The 18,613-nt window shown below is 49.7% G+C and overlaps 1 protein-coding gene across 1 annotated transcript in view; it reads left to right on the plus strand.

The window, feature by feature from the left end:
* Positions 1 to 3,881: 3,881 nt before the first annotated feature.
* The window catches only part of LAMC2 (laminin subunit gamma 2), a 44,694-nt gene continuing 29,962 nt past the window's right edge, over positions 3,882 to 18,613 (plus strand). The window contains exons 1-2 of the mRNA XM_027823660.3: positions 3,882 to 4,229; positions 15,890 to 16,078. Of these exons, the coding sequence (XP_027679461.2) occupies positions 4,127 to 4,229; positions 15,890 to 16,078 (292 nt within the window). The 5' untranslated portion in view covers positions 3,882 to 4,126. The remainder of the gene's footprint in view (positions 4,230 to 15,889; positions 16,079 to 18,613) is intronic.

Genomic DNA, 18,613 nt, shown 5'->3' on the forward strand with positions numbered 1-18,613 from the left:
TGCAGTGTGCCCTAGTACACACTGTGCGTACGAGGTCATGCTGTCAGGGACAACTGAGGGGGTGATGTGTTTTCTGGGGATGTGTCAGTGGCCATCCTACACCTGAGTCTAGAGCTCACCTCTATCCAGGCTCTTCCCCAGGGGTCCTCTCTGTTCCAGGCTCTGCCCATGGTATGAGGCCTCTTGCCCCGACCAGAGTAAGACCCTTCTCTGGAATCGGGGTTCAGGGATGTCCATGCATTGAGATTCTTCTCTCAGGACAGCCGGTGATCTTTGCCAGCCAGGCTTCCAGCCAGTGTCAGCAAGACCCCTGGCTGAGACCTGGCCCTCCTGGATGCCTGCTGACTGCAGCCCTCTGTCGAGGAGGCTCTCCTCTCTAAAAGCACCTCTTACAGGCTCCCCATTCTGGTGGCTTTCCTAGATAGGATTGCCAGGTGTCTGGTTTTTGACTAAAACACCTGCTGAAAAAGGGTCCCTGATGGCTCAGTTAGCACCACTGATTGGGCTGTTAAAAGTCCGGTTGGTGGTGCAGGCAAAACTTTTCCTGCCCTTTAACAGCCTCTGCAGTGGGATATGTGGTGTCAGGAAAATAATGTTTTAAAGGACTCAGCAGAGAGATTTTTCAGGCTGTATAAGGAAAAGCTGTTCTTACTGTTCTTAACAACCCCTTGAAATCTCACTAGGCGAATAGAACCCTTTTCCCTGAGTCCTAGGCCAGTGCTGTATCCACCAGCTCATACTCCCTCAGGTATGTAAACTAACTTATTTCCAGAATTTGCTTGTTACCCTGTTGTGCTGAGCATCTGTTTTAAAACTACTGACCCTGGTTTACTGCCTAGTTCTTGCACAGAGGTAGAATGGAAACTTAGGGTTGGCAAATCTCTATGCAGCGAGGCACATAGAGCCAGAAAATGACAGTTGCTGATGGTCCGGGGTAGGGTGACCAGACAGCAAGTGTGAAAAATCAGGACGGGGTGGGGGGTAATAGGAGCCCATATAAAAAAAAAAAGCACCAAATATCGGGACTGTCCCTATAAAATTGGGACATCTGGTCACCCTAGTCCGGGGGTGCATCCTCATGCCAATTTGTGCACTCAGGTTTTAGTCTAACTGTAAGTGTTCATGCTCTTCGTTTAACTCAATGAATGAACTCTTTTTTTTTTTTTTAGTGGGGCTGCCAGAGGCGACACATCTGAATTGAAGGATCCAATTTGCAACCATCAAAACCAGCTTTATGACACTGCTTCACTGGCTATTGACCCTTTTCACCTTGTCATTGGTCTAAATCTTGCCAGGTCAGTATATCCTGAAAGCTAAATCAGCCGTTGGTCAGTAGCCAAATAGGAAATAAACAGGTGGTCTCAGTCCAGGCCCTAGTGCCCACATTGCCCCACCCCTCAGAAAAGGTATTGTGGTTGGTAGCTTTGTTGGCAACATTAGCATAAAGAGACACATTTAATTATTGGCATAGAGCCAGAGTTACCTGCTTACTTAAAGAAATTTTCCACCTGGAACAGGATCAAGGCCCCTCTGATGGGAGCAGTACGGGGGATGTTGGGCTGCTGCTCTCAGCACGGTACCTATTCTGCACTGCAGTCTCTGGGACAGTCAGTTATGGTCATTTAATTAGCCCGAAATTTACTTTTCAAAATGTACAGAGCCATCTTTGCAGACATATTAACCTAGAGTCTATAACCTTGGAGAATATTCCTCCTAGATGGCAGTCTGTTTTTAATCCAGCAATGGAAACCCCCCTAGGATTCTTGCACTGGAGAGCAACTCTTTTACCCCATTTAATACAGAACTGTTAAATCATTAGGTCGGTCTTTACAACCACTCTGATCCATTGGTGAGACCTTCTCCAGCAAAGCCCAGAGACTGCCCTGTTGCTTTTACATTACAATGAATCCCTCTAGTTGAGTATCAGACCCAGAGAGTAAGGGGCAGGGGAAGAGAGAGAGAGCACCTTTATGGCTGATATCAGAGATCATTTTCATTTTACAGTCCCCAATTAGTAACAAAATGGAGGTCGAACTCTTCCCCTTGTTATTTATTAAGACCCTCTTCAAACTGTGCTATCATACCTAAGGGATTATATAAACAGAATGTCACGTGCAATTTCATTTCTGTGGGGGACTGGATGCACTCTTTTCTTCCGGGTCCAAATGAACTGGCTTGTCTAGAAAATAAGGTTTTAAAAGGTATCTTTTGGTTAGTGTCTGGGGTGTATTAAGTGCTAGGATCCTAGACATCATGACTTAGTCCTGGTGGGGAATGACTGATGAGTAAAGATTAAGTAAATATGTTTGAAGGATGAGTAAGAGGGAAGGGAGATATCCAGCTAGTGTGTGAAGGAGGTACACCCCAAGGAAGGAGATGAATTGGTTAGAGTGGTGTGAAAGGGGACAGGGAGGAGTAATGCAACGAAATCAAATAAGGAAAAATGTTGATTAAATATCAGGAAAATCTTCCTGACAATGAGCTGCATTGTTCTCTTGGGGAAGTGGTAGAAGTCCCATTGACAGGGGTGTTTAAAGATAGGCCGGGCAATAGAAAACACACTGCAGTGATCAGTTCTGCTTGGCGGGTGGATGGTGTAATGCTGGCTTTGTAGATCGGTGGAGGAAGAAGTGGAAGAAATTGTGTATTTCGCAGCACACGGAATCTTTTTTAAATGTACTTCACCAAATGAGCGAACGACCCACAAGGTAGTTTGGCAAGACCCCACTATTAATTACAACATTGGGAATATTTATGCCTCCCCTTTTAAAAAAACATCAGATAAGGTAATCCTGGGTGGCAGAAGTTGGCATGCCATCAGCGGGACCTTGGTGGGTTGGGTTTATTGCTTGTCACAGCCTATGGCTAAGCTCCACTATGTTAAATTAAAAAAGAAAAAAAGCTCTAACAAAAGATCACTCAAAAGCAGAGGCAGGTAAACATGGCTAAGGGGAATCCCAACCATGCAGTGGCATCATGCTGGTTGCACTCCACAGACTCCCCAAAATGCTGCTCCTGATCCCCTGGCAAGGAACCATGCAGCATAGAGTCAGCACTAGGAATTTAATCCTTAGGAGGCTGTTGGGCAGTTTAAGAGATTTGGAAGGAGACCTAAACATTAACCACCTGAATTAGAGATTGAGGTTGGCTCTGAAGCTAGCAGAGCAGCAGTAAGTGGAGAAGCATTGGCTGGACTGGACTGGATTTCAAACCAGGGGCTCAGGGCCCATTGAGTAGAATAACCAGGTAGGTGATCAGAAAGCTGGGGTTCAAGGCTGAGTTTGTAGTGCTTCTTAACTATTTCTCCCTGAGCTGGTAGTGCTCATGGGCAGTTCACCAAGGCATCAGGTCAAGTGTAGTTATACCTAGCTGAGACCTGTGACTGTAATCAGAAGGCATATGGTGTAGTGCATAGGGCACTGGACCTGAGTTTTAATCCTGTTTCTGGCCTGCTGTGTGAGCTGGGGCAAGTCACTTCACCTCTCCATGCCTTTTGTTTTGTCTATTTCGATTGCCAGCTCTTCTGGTCAGGAACTGTCTCTCGGAATGCATCCGTACAGCACCTTGCACAATGGGACCCTGATCTTGACTGGGGCCTCTAGCACGGCTGTAATACAGGTGGTGGTGATCAATTCACGAAGAGCACTCTAAAGTAGGGAGGGTGACTGAGACCCGGCCCCCTCGATTTCAGTGGCAGGCTTGGGTACAATGAAGGATTCACAGCATCTGCAGTGGCTTTTATTTAATTTTGAGGGGCTTCTGCTGAGGAGAGGAAACATATTACTAGAACCCCAGTTGGCACTGACTGGGGGGAAGCTCACACTGCTGATGTGTCTTTCTATCCCTCCAGACCTCCCTCCTGTCTGGTTTTGTGCTGCTGCTTTGGTTGGTGTAGGACAGCCCCGAGAGCTGGTAAGGAGATCTGAGGTTTGGGTGTGTCTGCTTCATATGGGCTGGGCTCTCCTTATTCACCAAGTAAGTCTGACTGGGGCACATGCTTTCTTCCTGTGTCGGGAGTGACTCAGGTACAGGAGCTGATAAAACCACCTGAGAAGAGAAAGCGAAGCACACTGGAAAGCCATCTGCAAGCTCCCGGCTCTGCTCTGGTGCGTTGTGTTGTGTATTCATGCCTGGATCCCCAGAAATGACTTTGCACTGGCTGCTAACCCTGAGCTGCCTCTGTGTCTCTGTCTTCCTGCCTGCAGCCATTGGTACCGACAGAAGAGAAGGTGAGGCTTACATGATTAGATCGTCCTGCTTCCGTTTAGAAAACTGATTTCACTTACAACTTTTTTTTTTATTTTTTATTTTTAATTCTGCACTGGTTGAAGGGTACTCCAAATGACCTTACCTGCTACAGAGCCCCCAGGTGAGACAGCACCAAGCTGTGAGATCTTACTCCCCTCCTCCTGGGATTTTTCAGAGATGCTTGTGGATGGGAGTGGTAATGTTTTGGTTGGGAATAAACACTAGATACTATTATCTGGATTTCCTTCGCACTTAAACATCACAGGAATGCTGCATTGGTTCATCAGGACCATTGGTAGCCCAGATGATTCTGGGACCCCCTTTAAATAACTTACTGGTGTGTAACTACTTTCTTTAAAGACTCTCTATTTGAGAGGGATTTGGGTCTGAACATGCTAATTACGTTATGCTGCATTGTGTTAATATAGCACTTTTAGTAACCCAGAGTGTATGCTGCTAAGCCAATGCACAAACTGGAAGAGGAGAGCCTTTTTGGTTTAGTAACACAGAATTCAGATCTTGCAGAGATTTGCCTTTCAAAATGTTTTGTGTTAGACCAGGTCTGCACACCCAGTGTTTGCAGCTTGCAGGTGAACATGTGTCCGGTTATCTGTTGCGACACCACACAACTCGTGTTTTTATATGTTGCGAGATACTTTGTATGATGGTGTTGGTTGTATATCTATACATGTTTGAATGGGCGACTGTGACCGGTACTGTGACAGTGCAATTATTTGTGTGTGTGGCTGTATGACGGTGTGACACCTTGCCTGTATAGTATGTTTTGCTACATTGCATTGTATTTGCATGTATGGTCACAGAGTGTGTATTGACAGTAATAGGGTCTTCATAGACCATGTAAGCTGGTCTGCCTTTATGGCTATTGCTGCTACTGTGTATCATATACAATGATGTGACACTGTCATGGGTTATGTGTGTTTTGTGACTGACTTGAATGTGTGTTGTAGGTAATGACATGCCACTAAGTTTGTTTATAGATATTTGCTTAACACTGTCAGTTTGAGGGCAGCATCTGTGAGTACATTGATAAAGGCGTGCTGCTGTGTATATTTTATATTTGCCGAAATGTATTTGTATTCGCGTTCAATACATTTTAATTTTTAGTGGCTTGGAAGTAGGGTCTATAATTTTAATTATTTTTAATGTAAACGCACCAAGAGATGGTGGAAAAAGTAAAGGAAGAAGTATTGAAAACAATCCTGTTTTGCAAAAACAGATCTGTTTTCATGTAAGGTGTGCACTAATCAGATTATTATAACAAATATAATTATATCTGAAATGAAATCTCTTAATAAACCATCATAATTTCTCTTCCCTTTCCCTGCAGCAAATGAATCTGTGTAGTCAGACATTCAATTTATGTGGACTTTGAACTTTTTATTGCACTTGGTATAAAGTGACAATCAACGGCAAATTATTGACAGGCTCTCATTCAACAGGATTAATCTATTACAAACGTCCTGAATCAGTTAATATAAGTAGCTCAATTTTAATGTTATTGTTACTCTCTCCTGCACTCACCAACCAGCCATGTCCTCACAATCAATACAACTGTGTTTACAACTGAGCTATTTAAATCAGGTCAGCTAAATATTGAATTCTCATTTAGTTACAGAAGATCAGATGCTGGTGTTTCAAACTGCTCAGCAAAACCCATTGTACTAATAGATGTGTACGTTGTGATGTAGGCAGGTGTCTGACACTAAAAGTTTCCTGGTGTTGCAGTGTGTCATTCAATGCGTGCATGCCTGGTTGTCAGCCTGGCACTGCGTATAATGATTTGGGGACAGAAGGCTGTGCACTAGCATGAAACAATTTTTTCCATGTGCCATTATGTGTGATGGTGCGAGCTGTGTGTCACTTGTGGCGTGCGTGTCTTTTTCGGTTGGCTGTGGGTTTATAGGCAGTGACGTTTGCCTGTACCCAAATCCTGCAGGTATTGGTGCCAGATAGGGAGATCTAGGCTACCTGTGCCTTGAGTCTGTTAAAGGCTGGTTCTCAAGCAATTCTGGTGGGAGAAACATCCTTGGATGTATCAGGACCCTGGGTGGAGTCAGATGTGTGGGGCTCAGCAGTGTTTGTTGTCTCCTTCAAGTGGGGAGAGTTTGGCACATGGATTGGGTGGCACACTCTCATTGTTCGGGGGCGAGGGAGGCTTTGGCAACTGGAGGGGAGACTGAGTGAGTGCTGGGTACTGGTGTGTGTGTGTGTGTGTCTTTCTGGGGCTGGAGGAATGGGCTGGATTTGGGTGCTAGCTGGCAAGGGTTGAATCCAGGTTCATCTTGCTGTGATGGGGTGGAGGAGCTGGCATGCTGGGCTGGGTCCCTGAAATATACAGAGCTCTGTGCAGTTGGTACATGCCATGGGCTGGCCCTCCCAAGTGTTTCCACCTGTGACGTTTAACTGTCGGAAAGAATGGGTCTGTGTTTGGGGCTCGCTGACCAGCAAAGACAGCCACCCCTGGTCTGCTCCTTTCCACCTGACAGGGATTCCTCTGCACTCTCCTTTGGGATGTACAGATCCTGCCAGGTTCCCAGGGTTCATACTGAAGTAATGCGCTCTTCAGGCTGGCCTAGAGATCTCGGACTCAGGCCTTTGCCTGGCGGAGGCCTGGGAGCCTCCACTGGCTCGGCACAGTGCTGTGTATGCCACTTGGAAACCAGACAAGGGGCACATCTCTGCCATGTCTCCCCAGCTCTGTCTTTCTGTGTTTGTCCAGCCCCAGACAGAGCGATGTGCGTAGGAAAAGCAGGGTCAGGTCAGAAGAGGCATCGTCCTGCAACGTCAAACTCCACTCCTCTGCTCCTCCTAGGAAACACTGATGCTAAATACATTCAATGTGGGAATCGCAGCGCCCCGGAGAGCACGTGTGGGAGAAATACTGACCCACTGGAGGAACAAGGCAGCCTGCTGAATTCCATTAATACTGTTGCCCCTTTTTGACCCGAGCGGCTAGTCAAAGTTCGGGGCCCTGGGGACGTTCCATTTGGAAGTAGAAATTGATGGAGTCTGGGATTTTCTTTGGTGCAGTTTTGCAAGAAATGTACAAAGCCCCTCTTCTCCGAATGCAGGAGGAACTAGGAACAAAAGGAGCAGTTTCCTAGCTTACCGTCCCAAGCTGCTTTAGCCAGGACCTGACCCAAAAGCTCTCTCTAGCTTTCTCCTGAGCCATGCTGTGCTCACCGGCTCCTGCTTGGCTTTCTTCCTCCTCTGAGCCTCTCTGTCTTTTTTACACACATGTGCACATGGCCCCCTCCCCCAAAGCCCCTTGTCTGCAATCAGACACCTGTGCTTGGCCAGTGCCAGCTGACTTGGGCTTGTGGGGCTCAGGGTAAGGGCTGTTTAACAGATGTAGACGTTTGGGCTTGGATTGGAGCCTGGGCTCTAGGACCCTGTGAGGTGGGAGGGTCCGAGAACTCATGCTGCAGCCTGAGCCCAAACGTCTACATCACAATTAAACAGCCCCTTAGCCCGAGTCAGCTGGCAGGGGCCAGCAGCAGGTGTCTAATTGCCGTGTACCCATACCCTCAGTCCAGAACTCCTGGGTGGGTTCACAATCCTCTTTTCTCTCGGGGGAGGGAGGGGCTTCCCCTTAACTCATCCTGACAGTTATGCTAATTGAAGGGTGCGTTCACACCCAGCAGTTTGTGATTCAAGCAGCACCCAGTATCTCTCAGCATAGCAATGCCACAGTGCCTACAGCTGAGGTGCAGGGCAGAGACATGAGTTATGGGTTAGCTCATTACAATGAAATAAATAGTATTGCCAAGCCACGACTCTGACTTCTTGTGGGCAGAGGCAGACTGGTGACGCTGCTGCTGCTGATTGATGCAAGATGTGGCCAGTGCATGGAGGCAAGTAAGATTTTCTGCTCTCCCCTGCTTGATGAGTGATCTACATGGCTGAGACGTTGGGGGAGAACGGAACTTCTTTCCCCATTTTGGGACCTGGCTTGGACTCCCTGCTCCAGAGAGCCTGTCAACTCTGTGGCGATGAGGAGGAATTCCAGGCTTTGGCAGACTTTCAGTGACCCGTGCGCATGCCTGACGGCACAAAACCTTGTGGGCTGCGGTGTCATTCGCCTAGAGCAGGCACAATCCAGTGAAGAGTCTGTTATGGAGCTGGCAGTCCACCAGTGAATTCTAGCTGCACTGACCTGACCATCTGCTGGTTTTATTCATCTCCTAGAATAAACAAATAGGAAAAGAAAGTTGCCTGTGGATTCAGCCATCTCCATGGGACCTTACACAGAAAGGGGAGAGGTTATAGTTGTCGTGGAAGCTTTATTACATTTAAATGTGTTGGTTCCCAGCTGCTGAAGAGACTCTTTGCCCGCTGGTTTGGTCGGTAATGTTGCCAGCTTCATTCCTCACTACAGCTGAAATGTGAGTTGCACAGATTCAGGACCAACCTGATTTTCATAGATTCATAGATAGTAAGGTCAGAAGGGACCATTATGATCATCTAGTCCGACCTGCACAATGCAGGCCACAGAATCTCACCCACCCACTCCTGCAAAAAATCTCTCACCTATGTCTGAGCTATTGAAGTCCTTAAATCGTGGTTTAAAGACTTCAAGGAGCAGAGAATCCTCCAGCAAGTGACCCATGCCCCATGCTACAGAGGAAGGCGAAAAACCTCCAGGGCCTCTTCCAATCTGCCCTGGAGGAAAATTCCTTTCCGACCCCAAATATGGCGATCAGCTGAACCCTGAGCATATGGGCAAGATTCACCAGCCAGATACCCAGGACAAAATTTTCTAAGGGCTGGTCTGCACTACAAAGTTAGGTCTGCTTAACTACATTGCTCAGGGCTGTGAAAAATTCCACACCCCGGGTGCTGTAATCAAGCCAACCTAAGCCCCAGCGTGGACGCTGCAAGGTCGACGGCAGAATTCTTCTGAGACCCTAGCTACCGCCTCTTGGAGAGGGGGGTTTACTACAGCAGTGGAAGAAATTCACTGTGCCACTATAGCACTCCTAGTATAGACACACCCTTCTTTGTGCATGAATTTAAGAGTAAGGCAATGGTAGGGGGAGCTCAGGGCTTGCCTGTCTCCTGCTCCCGCCCTCCAGAAGCCGGAGTCATGATCAGAACAGCAGGCGAGAGTTTCTCCCTCTTTTGGTATCGGGGATGCTTTGAGAATGAGGTTTTGCTGGGCATGTACTCTGGACCCCCACATCTTGGCACAGCATTAAAGAATCCCAGCTGTTCTATCTGCAGGCCCCACCTTTTCCGAACAGCTGGAGAACTCAGTTCTCCCAAGGTAGGGCCTCTAAGCACCAGATAGGAAAGGGCTTTTCCACTGTAAATCCCCTCCTTCCCTCAGCCCTCAAACACAGCATCGCATTATTGACTCAGACAGTTCAGGGTTTTTTTAAAACAATCTGCTTTAGCTCTCCCAGGCAGAGGCTCCTGGGGAAAGCCCAGCAGTAGGAACAAACACGCAGTCCACTATGGGACACCACTTCAGGTTAATAATGCATTAGCCCGATCTGTTGCCCTGGGCCAAGGCTATAGATGTAGCTCTCAGCTCCATGCAAAGGCAAGACGTGAAAATGTGCCCTGCTCTTATCCCCCGTAGGATGCGCTGACACCAGTCTAACAACCTGGCCAAACTTCGGGGATATGCAAAAACTTCTTGGATGCTGTGTCCATGTGATCAGACAGCATTAACCACACAGGGGAGTCAAATGAGAATGGAAACCTTCTGAGAAAAATCTGGCTCAAGGAATGACTTCTGTGGCTCTGGAACAGACCAGTCTACCAGTGGCGGGATTGCAAGAAGAGAATTATGTTACTGGAGTGGACCTATCTTGGTTACTGCCTCCTGCCTTTGGATGGCGTCTTCTTCATGTTAGCAGCCTTGGCTGATGTATGTGAATGTGTTTGTCAGCCATGCATGTTAATGGTGCATGGGCGAGGACGTCAGTGTGTGTTTAGGGGGGTGGTGTGCTGGGCACTGTATGTCTAGGTGGTGGGAATAAAGGGCTAGCCCAGCATGGTGGGTCACAAATGTGAACAACATTTTTAAAGGAAGGGGACAATGGGTCTAATTCCTAAGTAAAAATCGGTGTGCTAAAATACCAGGGGAGAGTTAGGTCTGCCCCCTGCAGCTGTGCTGGAGGGCAAGCAGGTTCCTAGGAGCCTTTCCCTTGCATGCTGCCCACCCTGGGGCTGGGGAGCACAACCATCAGGTGGCGATGGGGAGTGAGCACTGCCAGCACCACTCAGCAGCCCAGGGACAGAGGGCAGAGGCTATCCCCTTCTGCAGCATGGATGGCTCTGAGTCTTAAGGCAGATGTTAGCCCTCAAGGGAAGTGGAAAATGGCTACAGTGTGTTACCTGTCCTCAGTCTATGAACCAGATTTCTGCTTGCTCTGGAATTCCTCCGATCAGTGTCTCTCCTTTCCTAAGCAAGAGATTTCTTCTTTTTTCTGTTCTCAAGCTTCTCTCTGTCTCCCTCTCTTATTTGTCTTAGGAGACTTTCCCTGGTTTTTCTTTCCAGTGTCTCCCTTTTCCTTCACCCTTCTGCATTTTGTTTCCATTTGTAAAGTGAGGTTAGCACTGAAGTCTGTAGAAGATGCTGGACTAACAGCCTGGGAAACCCAACTTCTAGGTCTAGATGGGGTGCAGCAGGTCGGACTTCCCTAGCAGGGACAATCTCTACAAGGGCAGCTGACCTCAATGGCCCATTCAGTCCTTGGCCTCTCTGATACAAGGTGGCCAGTGATTTGCAGGGTTTTTCTAATGTAGACACTTGGATGCTAGAAGCTGAGACGTTACAATTTCCAAACAGTTTGGAGATGGGGATGATTTTGAGCCAGTGACCTAGAGCAGTCTGCATCCAATTCCTCACATCTTCCCCACGTTCTAAACTTTTGCTAAATTGCTCCTCTCTTCCTGTCTCTCTGTTCTCAGCCCTGTCTCTTCTTTTGACAACATCTTTGTCCTCCCGCTGACCAAATGTCTCACCTGTAGTTGCTAAGGAACCAAGCCCTGTCCTTTCAACTGCCTCCTAAAGGGGACTTTGACCCTACATCTGAGTTTCTCTTTTAAAAAAATTGTGGTACTGAAAAGTGTTCTGTGTCTAGACATGCCTGGGTGTGCCATGTACGTGAAAGCAATTCTGGTGCCTTGAACAGAATAAAATAATTCTCTTCAGTTGTAACCCTTCTGCCAGGTAGAGTTGGCAACAACAAGGGCTGGCTTCAATATCCAGGGTCCCTCTTAACCATACAACACAGAACCAGCTTGAGCCCCCACCAAGTAATCTGGGAAAATTATACACCACCCTTGTGCACCTCTAAGAGGCAACGCTTCCCCTCTTGCGAGCACTGAGTCTGTGTATGGCAGAGAGAATTTTTACTACAAAGGGGAAAGGAACCTGGCATTAATTTAGAGAAAATACCACAACCATGATTGAAACACATCTGACCATGAGCAAAACTCCTGCCCCAGAGTACACTGGGCAGTGTCCTTTGCCTCCATTTCTCACCTTGCGGTGTAAAAGTCCAACAAACTAAGGTCTCTTGCCTTTAACACGCCACTTCCCTCTCCCTCCAGTGCCTCCCACTCCGAGCTGCTGTCCTCGGGCAGGGGAGACCCAGCGTTGAGAGGTGCGTTCATGTGAGTTCACCTCCCATCCGGAGGGGGAAGGAGTGTTGAGCAATGCCTTCCCTGCCGCTGCCACCGCAACTGGCTCACAGTCCACGCTGTGTCACTGCTGCACCATTGCTCACTCTGACAACGAGGAGTCCAGTGGCACCTTAAAGACTAACAGATTTATTTGGGCATGCCACCGTTCACTCCACTGCACTATCATCTGCTCCATCACCAGTGGCCCTGTGCTGTCACCTTCTGCTGCCACCTGCTTCTCTACTGTGACCTCTGCAAATCCGTCTCTTGAGGTTCCACCCAGTTCCCGGTGATTTCAGCTCTCAGTGTGGGTACCTCACTGCTCGTGCAGGTGGGCAGTCTCATCCGCAGGGAGGCTGGCCCACAGCAGATCTGAGCAGCACTTAGACCTGATTACTGGTGATCTCAGCTCTAGCAATCCCTTAATAAAACAAGAGACTCAATGGAGCCTAATTAGCTCTTTCTTTAAACAGTGGAGGGGGTAGGTTAAATGGCACTTAGGAGTCTTAGGCAGAACCCACGCTTCCAGGCAGGAACACCTGTCCCCATCCCCCTCACTCTCCACTGGGATCTGGCATCCAAACCCATTGCTTAGTGGAGTTCAGTTCAGTTGAGGGTGACCCCCTCAATCTGGACAGGCTAAGTACAGTTCTGCTGCCCTTTACTCATACATAAAGGTAATAACATTTCATTACCCCTGCATTGAAATTTAAAATTTTTTATTAAAGCTAAAGTTAAAATTGTTTAATACACAGGTTAAGAAAAGAGTGTGTATACATCTTACCAAAGTGATTTGTAACCCAACAGCAGCCAAAACTGATCACTTGGGCAACACAGCTCTGTCTGCTGTATACCTATGCAGAGTAGGTGTGTTCATATACATACAGTCTGGTCCTGAAGCCTTTTCTCCCCAGCTCGTCACTAGCTTTCAGGGAAGAGCTCCTTCAGAGCTCGCTTACACAGCAATAGAAAAGTTCTCAAGCAGCATCCCAGGTAGGCCATTCAGAGAATCCATTCTCTGAAGCTCTGTTCCTTGGAAGGCTCTGCTGGTATAACAATACTGATATATCGTACCAGCAAAGGTCTCTTCGTGTGGATGCAGCTTATACCGGCAAAGGGTTTATTAGAGCTAGCCAGTGAGAGAGTGAGGGGGGGAACTTGTCATTCTGTACAGGAGAGATGCTCAAATGTTATTACTAAATGTCTATAGCCCAACTCAGCCCATCCTGCAGGTTTCTGTGTCTGGGGGAGATGAGTGTTCAAGACTGGGAGGCCGTGCAAGTTATTCACGCCGAGAGAGGCTGTCACACCTATCTGCGTGTGGAAGTGGGGAACATGCAGAGGGTGGCAGGTACACGTGGCTCTGACAGTGAGCACAGATTTGCAAGAGATCTTAGTAGGAAACTCTTCTGAGCTCTGGAATCTTGTTCTGAAGAAGTCATGGAGAAACAAGGCAGGCAGGGACAATGTGAAGGGAAACAGAAAATTACACGTGAAACAGCGTACAGTTACAGACATGTTGCAAGTGATGTCAGCGTCCTCTCTTCAAAGACTGCAGTGGGGTGGGAGGTGCCCTGCACATCACAGGATCTGGCTCTTTATCCCTGGCTGAAGAGATTTCTTTGCTTGAAGGGGTTTTGCATGTGAAAATGCCAGAGAACTAGTTGCAACTTTATATTAATGATATGGAGTATTTGCCAACAATTACCACATTTGATACGTAAAGCAGGGGATATCTGCTATCTCTGATGCTGCAGTGTCCTTAGCTGGGGACGTAGCTGCACTGGGGCTCCCCAGGCTACAGCCGCCCGCCCCTCGCTCCCAGTGTGGTCCACGTGCTGTTGCACATCGAGTTGGGCTCCGCCACACGGAGTCAGTGGCTGAGTTGAAGCAAGGAGGAGGTGAGTCCGACCCCCATCCTGGCAGGATGGAGGCGGGTCTCAGCACTGAGATGCTGCTGAGTGCAGTCAGCAGGGAGCAGTGATTTAAGGGCGCGTGCTGCTGTGTGGTGGAGAGGGTGAGATCAGCTCTGGTTGGTTTGGCAGCGTTAGCAGACCCCAGGTCTGTCTCAGGTGTTTGGAATTCCAGTGTCGTGTCTGAACCTGGCGGTGTGCGCTGGCAGCCAGCTGGGGCAAACGTACAGCTGCTGCTGCCAGGGGCTCCCAGGAGTGCTACTGCTCATCTCCAACCACTGGAGTGTTTGGATGCTGATGGGCGTGTGAGCACAGGGCAGGATTTCTGAACACACCATTCTGCCCAGCTGGCCTCATCGGGTGATGTGCCTCTCCCTGTTAACCAGCACACTCGGACACACAGGCCAGCTGTGCCCCGTCCTCAGCCCAGTTTCCTGTTGCACCCAACACTCCCCCTGCAGCAGCAGGCCCTGGCCAGTGGTTGCAATAGACCCGCAAGCTGTTCCACGGGGCAGGGCAGCCTTGTGACGCAGCTGCCCTGCGGGTGAACCTGAGCACCGTGGTCAGTAACCAAACAGCCACACTGCCAGCAGCTGCCCTGGATTCTCAGCAAGTTTGGAAGAGCTTATGCAGACTCTTCCTGTTTGGTGGGCTGGGGATAGTCGTAGACTGACGTCATCGCTGCATGGTGACAGGGTCCCAGGTTGGCGGGTGTTCGTCTGTCCAGCACGCTGCGTGCTGTGTGGCCTCTTTCCCTCGCTTCTCCTTCCCCTTTGGTTTGGTTCCTTATTTCTGAGCCTTCTCCCCACGTAAGGCACTGAACAAACACGACTTGTTACTTTCTGTTGCAGATGACTTTGTGCTGGATGTATTTCTGCCATTTCCTCCTTTGTTTCATTGTAAATAGTGATGCTGCCCCCACCCTTTGTACAGACACAAAAGATTAGATTCAATTCATTTTCCCTTTGCCTTAAATACCTGTCCCTTTTGCTCTCCCAGGAAGTTTGGACAATGGGACACAGCCTCAGCTGGTATAAACCTGCATCGCTCCACTGACCTACAAGGAGCGACTCCAGTTCACGGAGGCTCAGAATCTGGCTGTGTGTGTGATTGTTGATGTTCAATATATAGCTAAACTGAAGGGTGGGGTTGGGGGGAGAATATTTATTTTAAATCTGTTGCTATCCCAACCCAACAGCACTCCCTATTGTGAGCTCTGCTGTGGTGTCAGACTTCTAGAAGTGACTAACTGACTTCGGCCTCCTGCAAAATCTAGCCTCAGGAGTTTGCTTTCTTAAGAGAACTTATGGTGGTGCCTGGGAGTCCAAATCACCAGAAGAACCCAGTATACCAAACACCAATTGGCATAAACCAGGGGTGGCCAAACCCGAGCTCGTGAGCCACATGGGGCTCTTTTACAGTTCAAGTGCCGCTCACAGAGCCCCCCACGTCCCCACCCCATTCTCCACCTACAGATTGGGGATGGGGGAGCTCAGGGTTTCTGCCCTGCAGCAGGGTGGTGGGGCTAGGGGCTTCTGCCTTGTGGGGAGGCAGGGTTTCGGGCCTTCAGCCCTGCGGGAGATGCCTGTCGGGGCTTCGGCAGGAGTGGGGCTGAACCCCCAAACCCTGGCTGGTGCACCCAGCCCTCAAACTTCTGAAGATTATTGTATGCAGCTCGGAGGGTCAGTAAGTTTGGCCACCCCTGGCTTAAACTAAGGACACAAATGGCTAGATGATAGAGTGGTCCGTTAGGGTTGCTAACCCTCCAGGACTGTCCTGGAGTCCTGATTGTGTCAGGTGATGAAACCTCCAGGAATACCTCCAACCAAAATTGGCAACCCTACTGTCCATTCAGGTCAAAGTTGGGGCATGTTAGTGGGACAATGCACTGCCCGTGCTATGCGTGTTTTATGGCTAAACAGGGCTTTGATATCCATGACTCTCAGGCTGGCACCCTTTACCAGCAGTATGTTTGCACATGAAAACTTAACCTCCAAACCTGATCCCTTCGGTGTAAGAGCTACTGGGGTCCCTCTGTTTAACTGTGGCCATGTCCTCTGCTCTTTCAGTCTGTGACTGCAATGGGAAGTCCAGTCAATGCATCTTTGACAGGGACCTGCTCCGAGAAACAGGAAATGGGTACCGTTGCCTCAAATGCATTGACAACACGGATGGCGTTCGCTGCGAGAGGTGCAAGGAGGAGTTCTATCGCCAGCGGGATGGAGAAAGCTGTCAGCCCTGTAACTGCAACTCCAGAGGTACCTGAGCAGCTAGATGGGACACAGGAGGAGGTGGGGGGTACTTATCTACTCTAGCCTGAGGGACGGGGGCTGGGCTAGAAGTGATCAAATCCAACAGCTGACTTGGAGTTGCTATGTATTGCCAACTAAAATAATTCCTGCCTGATTCTGGTGGATTAAATTGAATGGATCCTTAGCCACGTCTCTCCCAAACTCTATCTGTTATGGTGAGCGCTGGCCGGCTTGTGGGAAGAAGGGACGGTTTGCCCTGGGTCCCACCTTTGAGAGGGCCCCCAAACTGCGTGACACTAAGACCTAGACTCAGGTTTGGAGGGTGGCTGGGCCACACCTGCGTAATGCTGTGACTCTGCACATCAGGTCACAAAGCCCCTCCCTCAAATTTGGCCTGCTGCCCCTCCATCGTGATGTCATGACTTAGGGGCTGCCAGGCCAAACCAGAGTGGTGCTGCACCCCTGTGTGCCAGGATGCAACACCTGGGGCGGGGCGCCGGGCTCAGCCCCGTGCGACAGGAGCTGCTGCTGCAGGGTGAGTGCAGGGTGTGGTGGCTCAATTTCAGATTTTGCCCCCGAAAAGCTCTGTGCGGCCAGACGCTGCTGGGATGGTCACGCTGCCGGAGTCCCAGTTGTCATCAGGACGGCAATGCTCTGAGGCAGCTCACGCTGCTGAAATCCTACCTTAGATTGTGTACAGTGTCGCTGCAGTAACAACTTCCTCCCTAACCCTTTCCAGAGGGAGATAGAGGGGGAAGGAGTGGGTCCCACCTATCTCGGCAAGCTGTGTCTTGTAACAGCTGCCCTCCCTGCAGTGCCTTTTCCTTGTAACATTTTAATAATATGGTATCGTAATCCTGGAGGCCCGCGCGAGGCGTTCTGTGGGCACGGCTCATGGATAGCAAATGTCCTCAATGAGTTCATCTGAGCACATCCAAGCCAGCCCCGTTCAGGTCTGGCGAATGAATACGAGCTCTTGCCAGTTCAGGTCCAGCAGATCTAGGGAAATTTGTGGTGAGTGTTCGGAACAACCCAGAAGAACCCATGCTGCAGAAGCCCATCCTTAGCTGGGATGCTGTCGCAATGTGATGACTTAGGCGTCATGAATTCATTGTTCGCATCAGGCGGGGTTTGCTGAACTTTGTGGCTAAAACCCGAATCAGAATCTAAACCTCTGCCATGGATTAAGACACTGCAGATGGAGAAAGATGGATTGAGTGAGACCAGCTCAGGCTTACCAGGCACTTAACCTTTGTGGAAAAACACATGGCCCGAGGTTACGTTGCTAAGCAGTGAGTCATGCAAGTTCATCACCCTTTAGAGATGTCATTGAGAACATAGATCTAATGCAAGGCTTTGGGGTTTGGCTCTGGGACAGGCCTGGCATTCAAGGAGCACAAGATAGCAGGCTGCCTAATAGAGTGAGACCGGAGCTGTTGGTTTTACCTTCCCCTCTTCTCTTTACCATCTGCACGATGTTAAAGGCTCTCTATATCATTTTTAGTGAGTGGTATACCCTAAAGCAGAGGTTGGCAAACTATGGCCCACGGGACCATCCTGCCTGGCCCTTGAGTTCCCCTGCTGTCCCCCCTCCTCTGCAGCCATGCCAGCACTCTGGGCGGCGGGGCTGCACGCTCCTGCAGGGCGGAGCACAGCGTGTTTGGCTCTGGCCGGGGGGCGTGGCTGCCGGACATGCTGCTCTGAGCGGCATGGTAAGGGGGCAGGGGGCGGTGAGCGGGGGGGTTGGATAAGGGGCAGGGAGACCCGGGGGCAATCAGGGGACAGGGAGCAGGGGGCGGTTGGATGGGGTGGAGGTTCTGGGGTGGTGGTGGGGGGGGGGTTGATAAGCGTGAGAGTCCCGGGGGGCCTGTCAGGGGGCAGGTGGGGTTGGATAGGGGGTGGGGTCCCGGGAGCAGTTAGGGGCTGGGGGTCCTGGGAGGCAACAGTCAGGGGACAAGGAGCAGGGGGGGTTGGATGGGTTGGGAGTTCTGAGGGAGGCAGTCAGGGGGCGGGAAGTGGGAGGGGTCGGATAGAGAGCGGGGGGCAGGCTGTTTGGGGAGGCACAACCTTCCCTACCCGGCCCTCCATACAGTTTTGCAACTCTGATGTGGCCCTCGAGCCAAAAAGTTTGCCCACCCCTGCCCTAAAGCCAAGACTGTCAGGAAGCACAGGCATATCCTGTGAGTGGCAGGAGTAGGGGATGCAGACCCATGTACTAAATTGCATTTGTCACTGGATGCACCACTTCTCCTGCACTCTGCGCAGTACTGCATCTCTGCTGGACAGGTCCTTCGAGTATTCCAAACCTCTGAGCAGCTCCAAACAGCTGCCGGTTCTTAAACTCAGCCTGCCGCCAAAATATGTCCTTCATGTCCACTTTTAACTGTCATGCTTGCTCTCAGCCCACCAGTCCACTAGGATTGGAACCTGTCCCCACTCTGTTAAAGGTTTGAACTCAGCAGGTTGAGGGTGATCAAAAGGTGGGACCATCTGATGGCTGTTCAGAGGTCTGTATGAAATGCATTTGCTGGCCTTTGTCCA

The sequence above is a fragment of the Chelonia mydas genome, chromosome 8 (assembly GCF_015237465.2).
Source record: "Chelonia mydas isolate rCheMyd1 chromosome 8, rCheMyd1.pri.v2, whole genome shotgun sequence".
In the NCBI taxonomy this organism is placed as follows: Eukaryota; Metazoa; Chordata; order Testudines; family Cheloniidae; genus Chelonia; species Chelonia mydas.